Here is a 21221-nt window from a genome sequence, read left to right as displayed (position 1 = left end):
TATCCAGCTATCAAAAAGAAGGAAATCTTGCCATTTGCAATGACATGGATGAAGCTACAGAATATAATGCTAAGCAAAATAAGTCACTGAGAGAAAGGCAAATACCATATAATTTCACTCATACGTGGAATTTAAGAAAGAAAACAAACAGACAAAAAGAAAAAAAAAATAAGAGACAGGGGTGCCTGGGTGGCTCAGTCGGTCACGGCTCCAACTCTTGATTTGGTTCAGGTCATGATCTGTGAGTTTGAGCCCTGGGTCAGGCTCTGCTTGGGATTCTCTCCCTCTTCCTCTCTCTGCCCCTCCCCTCCCTGCTCGTGCTCTCTCTCTCAAAATAAATAAACTTAAAAAAAAATAAGACAAATCAAGAAACAGATTCTTAATTATAGAGAACTGGTGTTTACAAGAGGGGTGGTGAATCAGCAGGATGGGTTAAACAGGTCACTGGGATTAAGGAGTGCACCAGGTGATATACGGACTTGTCCAATCACTATACCGCATACATGAAACTAGTATAACACTGTATGTTAACTCACTGGAATTAAAGCTAAAAAAGAAAAAGATAAAATGCTGCAAATTCCCTTCTAGAAATATGATAGGCTAGACATGCAAAACCCTCTCATTAAAAGCACTTGAAAATATAGAATAAAATATTAAAGGCATCAGTACAAATGCAGAGCTGAATTTGCAAGAAAGCAAGAAATCAAGGACTGAAAATGAAGTAGTATCATGAATCCAGAGCACTGAGTGGTTACTAAAACTAATGGTTACCCTGAATCTATTTTTCCAGAAACTCAGATTCTCAGAATTCAGGAACATCACGTGGAGGGAAACAACTTAAGCCTTTGGTCTCACACAAATTAGAGGTGGGGCGGAGTACACAATGAGTAAACAAACCCAGAAACCCTAAAGGGAAATGTCTAGTTACAATGCAGACCAAAATCAATCAAACAACAACAAAAAATCTACCCTGCAAAGGAGATGACAAATACACTTGATTTTGGCTTTGGGTCAAGGGGGAAAAACATCTCTCCTGAGAATTTGTTATCATAGGCTGGGTCCTCAAAGTAGGTGAAGAGTACAAATTCACACTAGCCTGGTGGTCCAAAAAACATCCAGCCAATAAACTGAGACGTGTCCTGAGTTGGAAAACCCTTAGACTTCTGGCAGATTTAAATATGAACACTTTCTAGAGGAACAAACCCTCACCTTCAAGCTTCTTAGAATTTCCAGAGGCCTAATGAGTTTATAATATCACAAAGACATGAAGAAACTAGGCAGCATGAATAATACAGAGAACTACTTCTCCCCTCCATTCATAATACTGCAGTATGTTTAATGTGTTTCAAGAAATAATTAATAAGACGTGAATACAGAATAAGATGATTAACAGAACTTCTAGGAACTGAAAAAAATAATTATTGAAATAAAAAATTTAATGGATGGGTTAAACACATTAGGCAATAGCTAAACAGAGAAACAGTGATGTGAAAGGAAATCCTGAATAAATTACACATAATAAATCACAGAAAGACAAAAAGATGAAATCAGAAGGGCAGGTTAAGTGATCCATACACAGAGTAATGGCAGTTAGAAAATATAGAGTGGTGAAGAAGCAATATTCAAAGTGATAATAGAGGAAAAATGTTTTACAATGAAGTAAAAAGACAAACAAACCCCCCCCACTAATCCTTAATTTAGAAAGCACAATGAATTGCAAGTAGGACAAGCACATGGTAAAACTCTAGGATGCAAGAAATAAAAGGAGATATTAAAAAAGGCCAGAAAAAAAGAAAAAGACTTCCTACAAAAGAATAACAATTAGACTGACTGACTTCTTATCCACCAGCCACAGAAAGAGGACAATGAAATAACATCTCCCAAGAGCTCATCTCCCATGAGCTCTGTCTAGGACTGTATTCAGAGCAGAACTATTTTTTAAGGCAAAGGCAAAATAAAGACATTAACAGAAACTGAAGGAATTTCTAAAGGATATATTTTATAGGAGGAAAAAAAATGATTCCAGAGGAGAGGTCTCAGATGCCAACAAGGAATGGGAAGCAAAGAAATCGCTAAATATGTTGATAAATCAAAACAAATAGGGGCCACATGAAACAGTAAGTATCTAATTGTGAGATTAAAAAAGACAATGAAAATACTAGCCCAAATCACATAAATTGAGTGTACTAGTGAGTGTGTGTAGAGGGGTGTGATTAGCAAGATGTTGAAGATAGTGTTATCAAGTTTTTGTACTTAAGATGAAGATCAGGGGCGCCTGGGTGGCTGAGTCAGTTAAGCGTCCAACTTCAGCTCAGGTCATGATCACACGGTTCGTGAATTGGAGCCCCGTGTTGGGCTGTGTGCTGACAGCTTGGAGCTTGGAGCCTGGAGCCTAATTCTGACTCTGTGTCTCCCTCTCTCCGCCCCTCCCCTGCTCATGCTCTGTCTCTCTCTCTCTCTCCCAAAAATAAATAAAAACATTAAAAAAAAAAAAGATGAAGATCAAAATTCTGATTAACTTTAGATTTCAAGTTATGATGCACCTTTAAGTTCCAAGGGTAATCACTGAAAATAAAAACAGATCTAACTCCTACATTAGAAGAAGGAAGACAGAGAGTTGGGAGACTGAGGTAAGAGGGGGCAAGCTCAAGCTACCCAAAAGAAGGCAAAAATTTTAAACAATGAAGCATAGAAAAATGAGACAAACAAAAAGCACAAAATAAGATGGCATAAAATAATAAAAATAGATCACGAGTAACAATAAAAGAAAACTGACCAAATTTGCAGTTAAGAAAACAAGTCAGTCACACTAAATGAATACTCACACGAGGCACAGATAGTTGTATTAATATCAGATAAAACAGATTTTAAGGAAAAAAATTAGGAAAATGAGGATCATCATGTAATAAAACATCAAGATATATTAAAAAATTAAATCTGACAGAACTACATGGAGAAACTGTCAAAGCCACCATTATGGTGGTGGAGTTTAACATCTCTATTTCATTAATTCAGATAGAGCAGACAAAACATGGTATCATATGCATGTATAGAAACCTCCACGCAATCACAGAGGCATGGTTAAGAACAATCTCAGCCGTACTGTTTACACTGGCAAAAAAAGACACAATATAAATGTCTATAGGTGGGAAAATGGATACAATGTGGTGTATTCACAACCAGTTACTTGGATTAGATAAATATCTCTCACGGTTGGAGGAGAATAGCAAAAAAGTACTTACCATACGTCATTTATATAAGTTAAAATACACACAAATTAAAGAGTATATACATTGCAAACATATACACATGTAAACTATAAGGAAAATGGGGAGACTTACAGCTCCCCATTGGTATAGTGGAATATTCTATTTTTTTTTATACCTAGGTAGTAGCATATGGTTACGCATCACATTATTCTTCGTGTCTTTCTCAATGTACTAAATACTTCACAGTAACTTTTTAAATTTTTTTTTTGCATTTATTTATTTTTGAGAGACAAAGAGTGGGGGAGGGGCAGAGAGAGAGGGAGACACAGAATCCGAAGCAGGCTCCAGGCTCTGAGCTGTCAGCACAGAGCCCGACATGGGGCTCACACTCACAAAGTGTGAGATCATGACCTGAGCTGAAGTCGGACACTCAACCGACTGAGCCACCCAGGCGCCCCTCACAGTAACTTTTTCTTAAAAAAGAAGAAATGCTGCTCACAACTCTTCACTGGCAGTTTTCCTTCCCATTCTGAGAAGATTACATACAGAGGTCACAGTTCACAGTGCAGCACTGTATGCATTAAAGATCACAATAACCAAGTAAGAGGTAATTAATTACAAGGTTAAAATAAAAATTCATGCTGTTACAAACTCACACAAAGTGATGCTGGTATATAAAACAGATCAAAGTGGAGATAGCTGAAGAGAGGAGGAGGTCAGAGGGTTCAGCACCCCTTGGCCTTGCCTGCTTACAAAAAGTAACAAACGTAAAACATTAAGAAAAAGGTTTAACTTAAAATCTAGAAAACCTGGTAGAAATCACATATGATGCATTCCTCTTCTAAATTTATGACTGTAAATACTAATCAACTATTTCTTACCCGCTGTTGTGTTATTATTTACATACTGAGAGAGGAGATCTTCATCAGCTTGCTCATGTTTTCCATCAGGAGTAGAGTCCTTCTTGGAAGAGCTGTTGTTCTTTTTTAAAGGGGCTGTTTGACTTTCAGGTTTATCCGAAACTGGAATTTCCACTGGTTGGTAGTTAGCATGGATATATGGCTCTTCAGGAAGTATATAACCTTTACTAAAACACTCTAGCAACCATTTTGCTCCCACTACATGAGGCCTACAAAAATAGTACATAATTAAATATTAGTTCAAACTATAAAGACCATCATCCCACTTGCCATGCTGTTTCCAAAACCGCATGGATATGCAATTTTAAGAAAAATCATTACAGAATAGAAAATGCATTGATATAAAAACTGACAAAACCTGTGAGCCGATTTATCCCAAAACTGCTTCAATTCATCATCATAATCTCCCACAATAACATGAGTTACATCTTCATTGAGCTGATTAAAACGAACTCCACCTCCACTGTTAATAAGCCTTCTCAGTTTATCTAGCTTTCTGCCACTAAAACCGCAAAGATATATCTGCAAAGAAAGAAAATATCTACTTTAGATTACTGCATTGAAGATGGCTTATTTCTCTCAACAGAAAAAGAATTAAAAAAATATATATCTAAATCCATTGTGTATAAATAAGACAACTCATGTACATTTAAAATACATTAAGAATGGAATGTATTCTGAAACTTGGATATTTTTTTAACAATTCTGAAATTTTTACTATTACTTCTTCACAGTTCTATAGCATCATCATCCTTCACAGTAGACACCTGATATGTATTTTAAGGCTTTAATAAAATAGAAGCTAGAATTCAATTATCTTCTGAATATTAGTGCACAGCAATGTCTACAATGCCAGTAGCTTCTTAAATATTGAATATCTTACTATTTGTAAATTTTAGGTTATAGAAATAACCTGGAGTTTATATGTCTGAGTTCAGGAAACCTGGGTTTAAATTTTGGCTCAGCTGTCAATAATTAATTACATGACCACGGTAAGTTACTCAGGCTCTTTAAATCAATTTTCTTACCCGTAAATTAAGATACCTTTTACACAGAGTTGATTACACAAGATAATTTGAGTCAAGCTGAGGATCGTGCTTTGACAATAATACATATGCAAAAATTTATTTTTAACTATCAGTATGTATGTATTGAAACCAATTTAATAAATATAAAAATCGTTTTCATCTCTATTTTACATGTGTCTTTAAAAAAATTTCTTAAATGACAAATCTATTCCAACTGCATTTATATCCCAAATTAAATAACCTCCATTAGAATATATTTGAACAAAAATGAGGAATCATGATTTCTGTCACATAAATTTCCTATAAGAATAATTAAAAGTCATATCCAGAATTGGCAGGGTCTAGGATAAAAAAGATTATACAAGATACTCTCTGTTCTGCTAGTACGTTGGTAAGTTTTTATTAGTTTTTTAATGTTTATTCATTTTTGAGAGACAGAGACAGACCATGAGAGGGGGAGGGCAGAAGGGGAGAGGGAGACAGAGAATCCAAAGCAGACTCTAGGCTCTGAGCTGTCAGCACAGAGCCCGACATGGGGCTCGAACTCACAAGCTGTGTGATCATGACCTGAGCCGAAGTTGGACGCTTAACCAACTGAGCCACCCAGGAGCCCCATAAATTGGTAAGTTTTATAAGTTTAGAAGGATAAGGTAATTTGCCCAATTTCCTCTCTTAACAATAAAACAGGGTTACATCTTTGCTATTGAGAATTAATGTATAGCCTATTCACTCTACAAGTAGAAAAATTATATATATGTATTTTTTAAAGTTTATTTATTTTTAGAGTGCACATGCGAGTGGGGAAGGGGCAGAAAGAGAGGAGAAAGACAAAACCATGCTGACAGCATGGAGCCTGAGGCAGGGCTGGATCCCATGAACTGTGAGATCATGACCTGAGCCCAAATCAAGAGGTTGACACTTAACCGACTGAGCCACCCAGGCACCCCTACAAGTAGAAATATATTAAATAAGTATTCAGCTCTAGGAGATAAATAGCATAGGATGTTTTCATCAAGGCACTTATAGAACAGTTATTCATACATTAAAAAATTAAGTAGCCCAAGGGACACTAAACAAAGCAGCGGGTCTAATGGAATATAGGACCCTGGAATAAAGCCTAGGAATATAGGCTTTGGAGTAGATGGCTGTCTACTTAATGTCTGTGTGATTCTGAACAAGAATTTTAATCTGCTAAGCCTCAGTCTCAGGGTAATACTCATTTTAGATTTGTGGGAATTGAATGAGATTATATACAACATATTAACAACATGCACAGTCTAACATGTTAGAAACACTTATTAAGTGACAGTTATAAATAAAAATCCATTAAGTGGTTCAGAAACTAAGTGGTCTCAAAACAGAGTAGAAAGATTACTGGTTAGGATGGTTCAGAATTGAAAATAATAAAAACTTTGAAAGCTACAAATGAAGGCACATCTCAGGCAGAGGGACCCTGACAGCTAAAGGACAGATATGGGCTAATGTTTGCCTCTGCTTAGCTAGGGTGAAGGTTTATGTAGACAAGGAGCAAGCCCAACTCTGAGGTGTCTTCAAAGTTAGGCTAGGTAGCACTGATGTATATTATCACTGCATGTATTACATGATAAAGACATACCCGACAACCATCTAGTAAATCTTCAGGTGCTTGAAATGCACTGGCATCCAGATTTTCTAGATTTTCAAGTGTAGGCTCCACTTTGCTGTTAAGAACTGAATTACATATCGATTCATTTATGCAACTTGCATTGATGTTGGAAATATGGCTGACATCCGAAAGAGTACGACCTACATATCAAACAAAGATATAGAAATTTATGGAGATAAAAATGTGATTACCTACTTCCCTATAGATTAACTTTTCTTATACACAAAGGGCTGTGAACAATTTTCAAAGTAAGAATCAAATGTTTTTACTGAAGTCTTGGTGGCCAAGTGAGAAGGGAAAATGAAACTAACTTTCACATCTTTTTCAAATAAAAATAAATTTAATATATTTTAATAGTGGCTTGCTTCCATTAAAAATCTAAAGTTGCTAGCTGTAGAGTCCAGGAAAGAAGAAAGCATAACATCTGATAAATTGCCAACATGGCACCTATAAGATAGAAATGATTTTAAATTTTACATGAATACAGATGGTCTATAACAACTGCAGCAAACTAATAAAAATCTATTACTATTTGAACATCAGTCAAGTTCTGAAAAATTCTTTTAAGTCTTTATTAGTATTCTTGATTTCTTTAATCATCTTTTGCATTCAATCAGAAAAAGAAAAAAAATACATTCACTATAAAAAGAAATACCAGGAGTTCTGGACTAATTTTCATACAATTTAGTCATTATACAATTATGCCTGGGAGCATATCAAGAAAGAATGACATTCCTTACTATATCTGAGTCTATTTACAAATCAATTCTTACACAGAAAACTGTTAAAAATGACTGTTTACTTTAATCCCACTGAGACTTACTATCAACTGTGTTGATCTGGCCAGTAGGAGTTGAAGTATCAGGTACAGTCTTTGTTTCCGGTCGAGGCTCTGTCTTGTATATGGATTCATCCTGACAAAAACCTTTGTCAACACTGTCAAAAAACCACTGTGTGGTCACACAGTGTACATTCCATTTCTTGGCACATTCATATTTTTGACCTATTATGTTTATTAAGAAACAGAGAAATGTAACCATTAAAATCTACCTCTGTAGAAATATTCATAGTATTATAGGTTATGGGGAAAAACTCACCTGAAACAAAATTAAAGTTACCACTTCTTACTTTCAAACAGTATGCTACACAGTATATTAAAAAATAATATTTTAAGTTATTACCCAACTATATTTTCCATGTGTTGTGTAAATACACATGCCACATAAGGGGGTTTAATCTCTTAAAATTGAGTAATTTATGGGGTGCCTGGGTGGCTCAGTCAGTTGAGAGTCTGACTCCAGATTTAGGCTCAGGTCATAATCTCAGTTTGTGGGTTCGAGCCCCATGCTGGGTTCTGTGCTAACAGCACAGAGCCTGCTTGGGATTCTCTCCCTCTCCCACTCCACTGCTCATGCTCTCTCTTGCTCGCTCTCTCAAAATAAATAACATTTTAAAAAAATAAAATAAAACTGAGGAATAAATGTGGGGTAACTGAAATGGTAATGCATTTTCTTCTTTTAATTGCCTCATGTGCTGCAAGGTATATCTGCAGGTTACAACTTGTAGTTCATCTAATAAAGCTGATTTGTTCAATTAAAAACTAAGCCAAGCCTTTTGTCATTATAAAGAAATGTAATTTAGCTACATTAGCCTTTTTTTTATTCATCCAAATTTCTTGTCCTGTAAGTTTTTTTAATGATCTGAATAAACCTGGATAGTCATGTAATTTTTATACAGATTGTGAACCAAACTCTCTTTGTAAGATTTCAGGGGAAAAAAATATACCAGATTTGTAACATATCAGAAGGAAAAGCTATTCTGTAAACATCTTCAAATGTTAAATACTAGAGAAAATTCTGTACTTTTTTGCATATAGTTTTACCTTTCGGTTCTTGCACAATGAGGTGTGTACATTCATTCATTTTCAGTTGTCCCATGTATTGACCTCCATGCTTAACTGTGAGTCGCTGAATTGCCTTTCTTTCTGAGCCACACAAGCCAGTCACACAGATTGTGCAACCAAGAAAAATAGGACACTTGAAGTCTTCCATGTTTATATCAGTATATCTGGCTATTTTTCTGGGGAAAGTAAGTAACAAGGAAAAAACAAACATTTTAATATACTAGTTTAAAATTTACCAGAATAATGACAACAGAAATCATTAAGGCTTTCCTCATTTTTTTAGGATTTTAATCATTTTTAAGGGAAACTGACAAACATGCAAAATTACACTAATTGCTCATCTAGCTCAACACTATGTCACTAATGAAAAGTAATACTTCAGATAGAGTTTCACAAATAAAACTGTTTTGAGGGAAAATATATTTCATTAACTCTTTAAATCCATGCCAAAGTGGTGTGTTTTCCAAAATTTTAGGTCTGAAATACCTACAAACTCAAAACGATCTTGGTTGCCTACCAGAAAAGGAGACTTTTTTTCCTTCCCTTATACCATATGGATAATATACAAGGATTTTTAGTTGAATACCAACAAAAATATCATTACCATTTTGTTTCCATGCAAGACAGACATGCTGGGAATGCAGGTTCCGATGCGGAGACATGTTTAGGATGTGTTGGACAGTGCTGAGAGGAAGACTGGAAAAATGCCTATTCCTAAGGTCTATGAAGGCAAGCATGTATCCTGCTTTGCTCACTATGTATATCTAACGCCTAGCTCAGGCCAGGTACGTAAAGTGAGCTTGATTAACATTTGCTGAAGGACCACAACTTAGTCAATGGCTTACATATGTTTACATTCAACTTTACACAGGCCGACATCTTTGGGAGGGAATACAATTGCCAAAATGGTAATTCACTCTCCATCTTAATATATGGGCAGAGTAGTGGAAGGGTAATGCAACTTAAGAGTGACAATTGCTACAGTGATCATCTCAACTATTTTACAAGCATTTACTGCTGCTAACAATTTTATCATCAAAGCATTTCTTACCTTGAAGCTAGTATTAAATCAATAGCCTATTCTACCTATTAACTAATACCTTGATAATGAAAGCCTGCAGATTCTGCTCTCTTGTTTTCACTGAAGGGTAAGAACCCCACTTTTTGTCCCTGAATAACAAATCCCAAAAGAACAACATAAAACCTCAACTATAAAAACCCACAATAGGCGAAAATGATCACATGTATCATTTTTTTTTAATCTAGAACACATCTAAATGTCTTTCTTACTTCTCTTGTGACTTCTCCCAAAGTGTTTCAATCCAAGAAGGAAGCAAAATAGGTTTCTTTAGGTTTGCAGCAACTAAATATTTTTTGCTGCCAACTTCTCCTGCAATAAGGTGAGTTACTGATATATTAAGATCTCTGTATACGCGTCCACCCATCATTTGTACATATTTATGAACTTCTTCCTGTAAACCCAAAAGAAAATATGTTAATACTAAAGCAAACAGTATCTCTGCCATTTTTAATACAAAGACTCACAAATACCTTTTGTTGTTGTTAGCTTTAAGGCACAAATGTTTCTCACCACTATAAAGTTAAATAATCAAATTACTTTTTGTATAAAGATAAATATGAAATATAAATTCAAAAATAATTACCTTCACACATTTTCCTATATTTGTTTCTTTCAACTCCATGAGTTTATTTCTTTTAAATATAAATTTTATACATTACATATAAAAATACATATTTTTACCTCTCAGAAAGCATTATCAAAGCATTTCTTACCTTGGAGCTAATGCTAAACCCATAGCCCGTTCTACCTGTCAACATTTTTTTATAAGATCGACCATCTACAGTGGAAAAAATATGACTCAAACTCTAACTCATCAACTGCAGAAAGGAAAAAGGGAGTTTTCTTTCAAGTAGTCAGTTTTCAATTAAACAGATGCTACTGTATTCGTTAAAATAGAAAAGAGTGTACACTGTTGTATACTGACTTTGTGTAAGCCATGAACACCAACAACAAAGTCTTTCAAAGTGTCTCCTACACAGTGGAAGATTAAGTGTGGAGATATATATATATATTGGTCATGATTTTCCTCAACACTTACCCTTTTGTCTTTTTCCAGGCTTGTACAAGATACAGTTACATCAGACATAACCATATTAAAAACTGGATGTTCGGCTCTTGGGACACATTGCTGGTGGTGCATACAAAATATGACTACTTGAGGGCCAACAATTCTGCAGCCAAGCTATAAAAAGAGGGAGAAAGTTTAGTATGTAGGAAAAGACGTCCTGTATTATGAAATTACATTTTGTAATATTTACCAATTATTTACAGAAGGTGATGACCACTGCAGAAAAATCACCAAATTGTTATAAGAAAAATTATTTAATTTCTTAGGGACACAACACACTAAATAAACACACATGCAAATCAAACAATGCAGTCCATCAAAAGAAATAAGCTCCAAGAGCCACATCAGTCAAAGTTGTCACCAAATTTTAATCTCTAAAACAAACACAGCCTTGATGATAGGGTGTATGAGTAACAGTCTTATGCTATAATAATTAGGAAATATCCATTATATACTTTTTAAATGAAGTACCCAGCCAACCAAGCAGTTTAAAATAATAAGAGCCTCACTGATCCCCTTCTAAAATACCTACACTGTCACACACAAAAAAAATAATCCTAGGCAGTTTCTACATCTGCGTTTAAACACTTTGTCTTCAGCTCAATGTCTTTCCAAGATGCACAAAGACTTCTCTATGGTATTACAGATTGCTAAAAAAGTGATCTTTCATTTTCATTGATAACTGAGTTAACAAAAGTGACAGTCTTGCTCAACATCAGCACATTCAAGCCAGAACTAAAAAGTCTGTGGGTGATTTAAATCATGACTGACTTAAAGACCTAAAATGCAAATGATTACTGCTATCTTTTTGTTCAGCCATAGGAAAAGTGAATTTTTAATGCTATTGATTCTATCTGACAAGGAATGTTATTTCCAAAAGAAGGGTAAGACCAACAATGCTTTTGGCAAAGGTGGGCACAGACCTTCCATAAATTGTGCAGATACTGCATCTACCTACTCTTCTATGTTTTCTTCTCCTTCAAACAAGAATCACTTCTTTGTTATCTGCATGGAATTACAGCCAGTTTACTTTTATTTCAATGCTTCTCTCTTGTCCAGACACCAAAAAAGTAATGAGTCAGTAGACTCTGGAAATCAACAAAAAGAAATAAGATGGCTCATTGGTATATTGCAATACTCAACTCCAAAATGCTTCTTTCTTAGCATATAATGTTTCAGACCCTGCACAAGGTACAGGTACTAAAATTCAGTGTGTAAGAGCACAAAGGAAAGACAGTAAGTAACCAAGAGTTACGTTGAGATCTCTTCCTATCTTTACTGAAAATTTTGCAATCAAACTGAGTTTAAGTACAGAACTCCATCACTAAAATGTTTCATTACTATAGAGTTCACTTAAACTAAATGAAGTTAAATCTTCTAAAATACAAAAGCCTATTATAACATTATTAGCCCTTAAAAGTATTATTCTGGTCTCCTAAAACCAAAGGATTCCTCTATATTCATAATCTGCATAATATTTCATGGTTGATAAAGAATTTATATCCACTGAAGCAAAAACAAAACGAAAATCAGACTACGGAAGGAACACACTAAAAGTTGGCAAACCTTTTTGAGGTGATCAAAGACATTGCCACTAAATGGGTCACAGATATAAAGTGACTTATCATTCTCCTTCATGTTTAATGCCTCTTCTTCTGTAATAATCTGAAGATATTCTTCTGATTGGAACTCTTTTATTGACTGAAAGAAAAAATGAAAGAATGCACCTGAAATTTTTCTCCTGTATTTAAGTCCTATAAATTTTACCTTCAAAATCCATCTCCAATCCAATCTTTTTCCCTTTGAAAGCTACCATCATCTCTCCCCTCGACCTCTGCAGAAGTTTCCAAAGTGGTTCCTTCTCTCTTCCTTGCCCTAAATCTATTCACCAGATAGCAGCTAGTAATCTCTTTCACAATACAAATCAGGTGATGAGTCTGGGCCCCTGCCTATCTCCCCATTATTACCTTCTACCTCTCATCTCTCTTGCTTACTCTTCTCTAGCCTCCTGCTTTCTTGCTGAGCCTGGAACAAGCTAAGCATGACCTCATTAGAGGTCTTGCTCTTGTTCCCACTACCTGCAATATTCTTCTTCCAGGTCTTTACCTGACTTGATCCGTCACTTCAATCAGATATGCTCAAATGAAAAAGTAAAAGTCTTTACAATGGCCCTCAAGGCCTTTTATATGACCTCTTTACTCTTACTCTCTAAAGCACCCCTTAATATTCTTCCCCCATCCCTTGTTCACTACACTATAGCCAAATTAATGTTGGACAGACACTCCCAAGTACTTTCTCAGGGGCCTGTGTATAGTTGTTCTCCCTGCCTGAAAGCTTCACCCCAGACATACATATGGTTAACTATCTCAACTCCTTCAACTGCACTCAATTATCATCTTCTCCATAAAACCTTCACTGATCATACTCTACTTAAAATTTTAACTTCCCTCCTCCCCCAGCAAACATCCTCTAGAACCCCTTAACCTGTTTTACTCTTTTCTCTTCCCATAGCACTTAGCACCTTGTAACATATAGAGTTTACTCATTTATCCTGCCTGATTTATGTCTAGTTCCTCCTGCTAAAATAGAATGTAAGCTCTGAGAGAGCATGGACCTTTGCCTGTTGTGACCACTGATGTATCCCAAGTACTAGAACAGTCCTTAACAGGTCATGACACTAATTATTTGCTGAATGAACTTGAGAGAAAAACCTGCTACAATAATGCTTCTTAAACTTTAATATACACAGTAATCACACTGAAGATCTTGTTAAAATGCAGGTGCTAACTGGGAAGTCTCAGTTGGGCCCAATGTTCTGCATTTCCAACTCTACTAATGCTACTGGGGTCTGTGAGTAGCAAGGCTCTACAAAACCCCCTACATCTTCCCATATTACACTCTACACAATGAAACATACTTTTAACGCCAAAAAATAAAGTGTAACCAGTACACAACAGATTCATATTTCTTCAACACACAAAGGTCTACTCTGATTAGTACACATAGAAAGAAATGTAATTTCCAAGAATAGCTGGTGTGTTACTTTCAATAAAAATGTCATAATAGACTTATGCTCTCCAAAATACACAATAATGTTTACATCAACCCCAAAATATGTATCACATCTATATTAATATAGACTACAGTAAAACTTCAAAAATAACTAAGACATAAGAAGCCCAATAAATCAAAAACACTAAAAAGGAGAAAATGAATTCATAGCATGAAACAAGGCGTTTTCAAGCACCCTTACCTCAAGAGCTTTAAAAAAACATTCGGTATTGTCTGAAGACTTTAAAAACTTCACAAGAAACGGTTCTTTGTCATTTCTGGACATTTTTGAACTGTCAAAATAAGGGAGCCATTAACAAGGACAAAAACACATCCCGTATGAAGTTAAACGTTTAAGAGCAGCTATTTTTATGTGCCGACAACAACTCCCAAGGATAGAGATGCTGGCTTTGCCCAGGAATTCGTTTATTAGTTTCTAAGAAACGCTAGAATGTGGGTAAAGTCGAGAAAAAAAGTGACAACAACAATCCTTGCAAATCAGAAAACGACATCAATGTCCCTAAATTGACTGCATTCAGGGCTTTTGTTATGGGGCTCTAAGACCCCTAAGCCCATGGGGCATTCAGTTGCGCTTGGCTTAAACATACACAAAACGAAACTGTCCAGGACCCTCGAGGTTTGTTCACTCCTCAGTAAACGGACTTCAATATATAAACGGAAAGCCGGTTAGCAAGGTCATGCCCCTAGAAGGCCGAATGCTCTTGCTCGCCAGCTCCCAGAGAAAGGCCCGACTCTAGGTTCAACCGCAGTCACGTCCCCTCCGGCGTCAAAGCCTCACCCGCCGGTCCGAGGGCCATTTAAACGGACGGGGGAAACGAGGGCCCTAAGGCCAGGGGAAGTGTAGCGACCCCCCAAGTAGGGTGAGGAAGGAGCTGAGTCCTCTCTCCGTGCCTCCCTCACCTCGGTGGAGCCTGGGGGTCTTCGGGCGGCGAGTTAGGGCGCGCGTGGCCCGCAGGACGATGGCTGGGGTCGGGCGCCACCCCGGCGCACACCCGCCGCAGCCGGCGGCGCCCCCGACCCGAAGCAAACGTAAAACCCGGAAATTGCTGAGGCCGCGAACCGACTTTCGCGCCAACCGCGCGGAGGCGCCCGCCTCTTCCGGCGGAAGTGACCTCGTCCGCAGTTGCGGGAGGAGAGCGGAGATGTCAAAAGTCGCGGTGGCGGCGGTTTTAGTGCTATTGCAAGCTGGCTTAGGGGTTACGAGGGCTTAGGGCTTTGGGTGGGGTGGGTGCGTGGGCGGGGGGAAGGGGCGCTAAGCTCCCCTGGGAGTTGGCAAGCTGCTCACGGGAAGACCTGGCACATTGAAAAATAAAGCCCTGGGGAAAAAAGAGTTTCCTTAGTCAGTATTTTACACCTGCCGTATGCCAGGCAGTGCGCGTAAAACCAAATAGTATGGTTCAAAACAACTCTATGAGGCAAATAGTGGTATCTCCGTTTTACAGATGTGAAAACTGAAGCTTAGCTAAGTTAAATGATGTAAGGTCACACAGTAAGTGCTAGAATTAAAACTGCAACCAAGTCTTTTTGATTCCACAGATAGGGTCCTTTTCTCTCCATGTTGGTGGAATATAAGCACCACCTACCACAGCCAAATGACCCGAAGGGAAGAAAGATGTCAGGATGACTTAAACTACACACCTAGTGCGAAGGGATATACACCCCTCCCCTCTGCCCCCCTTCAATTAATGTCTCACTTTTTCTGTAACTCCCTGAGTGTTGGGGATATTCTGGGGTGGGCCCTAATGTTCAAATGGCAAAGGTCAGGGGGAGAGTAGAAAAATGGGACTGCAGAATCTTGGCTTGTTGATAACAACAAACAAACAAAAAAAAAAAAAAACTGCTAAATTTTATTCTTTGCTTTTGAGATTGAGAAGCTTATAACTTTGAATTGAGTAATATGAGAGTTTAACACCATGTATCTGATTTTCTTTCTTTTTTTTTATTTGAAAAAAAGAGTGAGCAGACTCGGGGGAGGGAGAGAGAGAGATAGAGAATCTTAAGCATGTGCCATGCCCAGCACAGAATCTGATGTGAGTCTAAATCTCACCAACCATGAGATCATGACCTGAGTGGAATACAAGAGTAAGCACCTAACGGACTGAGCCACCCAGTCGCCCCTTTCTTTTTCTTTTTAGTGCCTAATGTTGGCAATAAGCATCTTGGGTCTAGTTGTGTGAATAAACCTGTGGAAGGTGAGTCAGAATCAGTAACACTGGGGCTCAAAGATAAAGGCCATTGTTGGGGGAGAGGGTGGGGAAAGTCTTAAAAATAAAGTTATTAGAGTTGTAAGAAAATAAGAAGGAGAAGCCGCCAGTACCACAGCTTATTGTTAAGGAGCAAATCTGTCACGAAGCTGTAGCAATAATTCCCATTTGTAGGGTATGTTACAGTCAACAAAGGACTCCTGCCTGCACTATTCTCCTTTAGCCTTCTCAGCGGTCCTCTAGGATGTGGGCATCATTATCCCGTGTTGTGTAGATGGGGAAAGTGAGGCTCAGGGCTGCACAGCCAGGGAGTGCCTGCACCTGGGCTAGAGAAGAGGTAGTGTGACTGGAATCCCCTTGCCCTTCCCGACACACCACCCCGCTCCTTGTCACATGCTGCCTGCCCATCTCTGCACCAGGAGGCAGGAGCCTGTTCCAGGCACTTCCGGGCCAAGTGGAGGCCTCATGAAAGGAGGAGAGTCATACCTGCTCTAATGAAGAGGAGGAGGAAGATGAGCTCAACCCTTTAGCTTTTGGCCAGCTGATTTTAATAGCAGAGGAGCTGACCTCATCTTTAGAGTAGACCAGGTGACAAGTTCTCCCATCTGTGTCTCCACATGGGCGGAGAGGGTCTGTATCTGTCCCTGAAGTACTTACTCTCAGAAAATGGAGCAGTGTTTCTTAATCTAGTATAGCACCTGGACCAGCTGTATCAGTATCAACTAGGAATTTGTTGGAAATGAAAATTCTTAGGCCTGACCTCAGACCCGCTGAGTCAGGAACTCTGCCTGTGGGTTCTAGCATTCCATTTTAACAAGTCCTCCTGCTGATTCTGATGCACCCTAAAGTTGGCCTGAACAGCATCTCTGAGGCAAGGATGAAAGTGGTGATATGGATTGTGGTTCATGAAGGTTTTGGTGAAAACGGGGAACAGAAGAGATGTGCCCGCAGGCAGCTGCCTCAGAAGATGGGGCTCAGAATTACCTTTCCCCTCACCTCTCTGGCATTCAGTGTCACCTTCTTGTTTCTTTGGCACTTCTGTCACCTAGAGTCAGACACTCTAAGCCCTGCTTGGAATAAGATTAAAGGGAATTGATATTTAACTGTTTGTAGAATGAAAAAAAACTACAAGAAACAAATATGACAAAATAGTGACTTTGAAAATATGGATGGAGGTAATATGAGTATTTCTTGTTACATTTTGCTACATTGATAAGACTTCTGAAGATTAAAAACTAAACTAAAAATACGTATTTTTTGAGTGATAGGGTTTCATATTTAAGTTTCTAATGCTGTAAACGGATAAATTTAGGTATTATAACTTAAAAATGAGATTAATAAATGATTTATATTGCTGCAGAAATCACCTTTGCAGTGGCAGAACATTCATTTATACTGTTGTATTCAATAACCTAGAAAGTAGAGCATAAGCATACTGAGTCTGCTGAGGTGCAGGGACGAAAAGGTAAAATAGAATGTTAGTAGCATATGTTGCTACTGGCTGCATTTAATTAGGTACTATAAGAAAGAGACAAACTCAGAGAATTGGCTTGTTTGCATGCAAAACATAAAAGGGAATTTAAAAATCCCCAAACGTGGGGTTGTGCAAGTTTGGAAAAGCTGACAACATCCAGGCCCTAAAAACAAGAGATGAACTTGAGAGGTTTTGCACAACAAATGTCCCTTTCAGCTTGTCCATATGGGAAAGGTCTAGTTGAGAGGATGGTCATCCCACTGAACCTGGGTAGGTACCATCAGCTGAGAGAGAAAGAGGTGTGGGCCAAGATAGCTATCAGGCTGGAAAATTAGTCTAGGACAGAACTGTGTGTGTGGCTGCTACTGTAGGCTGACAGCTCTGCCATGACTTCCTGGAAACTTGCACGTACCCACATAGGGAAGAGGTTGGAATTGCAGCATATCTGAGGCTCATCCAAACACCTCATGATCCTGCTGGAACATGAGAAGACAGCTAAGGAGCTGCTAGCTCAGAGGCCACCTTCCACCTGTCTTCCTGCCTCTCCTAGCAGGCCGTAATCAGGTAGTTTCTCACGGCCTCCCAGATTTCTGATGATGTATGGGGCTTTCTGGGCACCCCACCCCCCACGAACAGAACCACTTGGCTGCTGTCTAGATTTGGCTCCTCAGTGGTGGGGTTCCCACAATGCAGGTTGCAGTCCTCAGCCTTTTTGTTTCAGAGTCATCCCTTTTGGTGTGTAGGACAAGGACCTGGAGAGCTGACACCTTGCCTTCTTCTCCTCTTTTACTATCTGTGGAAGTAATCAATGAGCTAAAAGTGTCTCATGGATCTTTACCAGGCTAATCAGTCAGACCTTCCCCTTGCCCTGTATGCGTGAGGTTGATGACTAACACATGAAACTGATTGGAAGCAAATATGAAGGATACTAAGGTTTTGAGATAATTGCTCTGTGAAGGCAGCCAGAAATCTGGAGGACTCAAACTTTGACACGATCTTCAAGCATGCACAATAGGAAATGGACGAAAAGCCATATAGCCCTTGAGGAGCACAAACTCCCTAATACCCCATCCAGATGTGGCTAGAGAGGATAATGGAGAAGGAAGACCCTCTCAGAGGGAGATGCCATGGAGGCATCCATGGAAGGCAATGAACAACAAAAAAAATACTTTCAAGGAGCAAAATCTGAATCTAATCAGTCAGAGGAACCACCCAATACCTGCCCAGTAAGACTTCAAAGTTGACACTGACCAGCAACAGCTATGGGGCTCTACTCCTCTCCTTTCTGAAAGGGAGTTTTATTGTAGTTACTCTGTTCCTGCTCCACCATCGTATATCAGGTATGTGATTGGGCAGGGGTGCAGAGGGGAAACAATCTGTCTTTTCAGTCCATATGTCATTGGACCATAAGGTAGATTCTTGCAGAGACTGTAGCAGACCTTTAGTGTTCCAGACACATCCCTTCAGTGCCTAAGCACACTGGCAAACTTCCAGCTGCCGGCATCTGTGTTTCTTTGCATGAAGGCATTCTCCTGATGCCAGGAGTCTGCTTTGCCACCTACACAGGCCACAGGACAAGATTATGACCCATGGAAAGAATCTCAAACAATGACTCAAACTTTTCCCTGTCCCACTTTCTCATCCTCTCACCTGCGTTTCTTTACTTACCAAATATAACTTTTGAAAAGTCTTATTTAAGAGTCTGTTTTCTGGAGGAAGTCAAACTAAGACAAAAGACCCAAGACTCCAGTTTCCCTTTCAAAGTATGTGTAGTTGCGGGGAAGAAGTTGCCCAGCCAGGGATTGCAGTTCTCATCCTCTTTGCATCTGGGGGGGGGGGGAGGGCATGTGACTGAGTTATGGCCAACAGAATATCGGTAGAAGTCCACGAAAACCTCTCGTACTGTCTTCCACACTCCTAACTCTGCAAGTCAACACACAGGGCAGTCTTGGAAGCTACATGTTGAAAATGGCGGAGCCTCTCTCAGCCTCCACCTCTGAATGACTCACTAGAACTGTGCAGGTAAACTCCCTACCCCCACCTCTCTAACAAATCACCACCACGGCTGCCAATTGGGCTTTATTCTGTTAGGGTAAACCATTGATATTTGGAACTTCATCTTTTATGGCAACTAGCACCACCCCGACCTAATCAATTCTAAACTTGGCAAAGTTTAAATAAATTGTCTTTATTACCACAAAGGTCCTTGGGAAGAGGAAAGAGAAAAATCAGTCCAAAGACAAATGCCAGAGGCCACGTGGGGAAGAGCATTGACTATGGAAGCAGGCTGTGGAATGCTGGCTCTGACATGTACTCTTGTCTGACCTTGGGCAAGTTACTTAACCTCTCTGTGCTTTCACTTTCTTCCTGTATGAAATAGGGATAGTAATAGCAGCTGCCTCATAGGGTTACTATAAATTAATATTTGAAAAGCACTTATCTCAGTGCCTGGTATACAGTTAATGATAAATTTACAAATTCCTAGTTTTCCAAAGACTGTCATGAAGTCTTTAAATTGTTTCCCACAATATAATTTTCTAACCTTCTGCTCTGCTGCTGTGACAGGTTGTGCCAAAGCAAGGGAGACAACTTTTAGCACTCTGGATGTTCTTCCTTGGCAGTATGACTTTGCCCCTGTACATAGGAACTTTTCAGAGTTTGCTCCACTCAGAGGTCAGAGGGTACCTCGGCCCTACTGGATCTGGGCTGTGTTAGCTTTGGGTAGATCATTAACCTTAGGAGAAATATTCATGCCTTGACCCTATTTGGTTTTTGTCCACAGGTCTGCAGAGATTGCTCAACCCGCTTTTGAGACAAACATTTATGTGCATTTATTCATCTATTTGGTAATTTTTTGAGCCCTATGTAATCCCAGGCATTATTTTCCAACCTTAGGATTTGTATGTTGAACAAGAAAAATGTGATGTCTACCCTTATAGGTACTATTTCCTTTCAAAGGTATGAATAAATGAAGGAAGAGCTAGAACATTTATAAATGAGTACAATAACCCATAAAACTCATTAATCCAGTAGTAATATACTAGAGTCTTAAAAAATAAAGATTAAAAATTAGTAGCTAACATAGTCCTCACTTTTGCCTCTTTCATGATGAAGTAGCTTATGTAGGAATTGTGCTCTTGTTGAATATATCTAAAAGATGTGGATAAAGCACCATAAAACATCTATTTAAGAGCATTAGAGACTTAGAGGTGAAAAATTTCCAGAAAAGGGAGGGGATAACAAAGAGGTGAGATGACATTCTACAACCACATTTCCTTGGGGGAATTTGTCACCTCTCGGCACAAGGCAAGAGGTATCTGGGTTTGCCTGAGCAAAGGGCCACTGCCAGCAGAACTTACAGCAGTCTCAGGGCTGGAGAAACAGAAATAGAGGCAAGATCCCAATGAGAAGGGAGGTACAGAGGCTAGGTCTGACAAGTCACCAGTTTCCCCCTTAAGATGTTTGGCATATTTTGAAGCTCCATGGAACGGGAGGTAAAGAAGACAGCCCCACGCCTTAGAGTAGGTGTGTTAAATTTCCTACTGCTGCTGTAACCATTCCTATAAATTTAGTGGCTTAAAACAACACACATTTATTATCTCACGGTTCTGTAGTC

The 21221-nt window shown here is 38.7% G+C and overlaps 1 protein-coding gene across 4 annotated transcripts in view; it reads right to left on the bottom strand.

Annotated features, from left to right (window-relative positions):
- The window catches only part of TOPBP1 (DNA topoisomerase II binding protein 1), a 67826-nt gene extending 52805 nt beyond the window's left edge, over positions 1-15021 (bottom strand). Inside the window, exons 1-10 of one of the 4 annotated variants that reach the window (XM_045503594.1) lie at positions 14828-15021; positions 14109-14199; positions 12422-12556; positions 10826-10969; positions 9996-10177; positions 8685-8881; positions 7626-7805; positions 6773-6942; positions 4488-4651; positions 4091-4338 (exon numbers count right to left, since the gene is read on the bottom strand). In XM_045503594.1, the coding sequence (XP_045359550.1) occupies positions 4091-4338; positions 4488-4651; positions 6773-6942; positions 7626-7805; positions 8685-8881; positions 9996-10177; positions 10826-10969; positions 12422-12556; positions 14109-14192 (1504 nt within the window). In that variant the 5' untranslated portion in view covers positions 14193-14199; positions 14828-15021. Of the gene's footprint in view, positions 1-4090; positions 4339-4487; positions 4652-6772; positions 6943-7625; positions 7806-8684; positions 8882-9995; positions 10178-10825; positions 10970-11778; positions 11944-12421; positions 12557-14108; positions 14200-14827 lie in introns of those variants that run through there. The other 3 variants (XM_045503595.1, XM_045503596.1, XM_045503597.1) reach the window with 3 other exon arrangements.
- Positions 15022-21221: the final 6200 nt, after the last annotated feature.

Source organism: Leopardus geoffroyi, chromosome C2 (genome assembly GCF_018350155.1).
Source record: "Leopardus geoffroyi isolate Oge1 chromosome C2, O.geoffroyi_Oge1_pat1.0, whole genome shotgun sequence".
Lineage (NCBI taxonomy): Eukaryota > Metazoa > Chordata > Mammalia > Carnivora > Felidae > Leopardus > Leopardus geoffroyi.
Note: the sequence above shows the minus strand (reverse complement) of the source record. Positions and strands in the feature narration are given on the sequence as shown.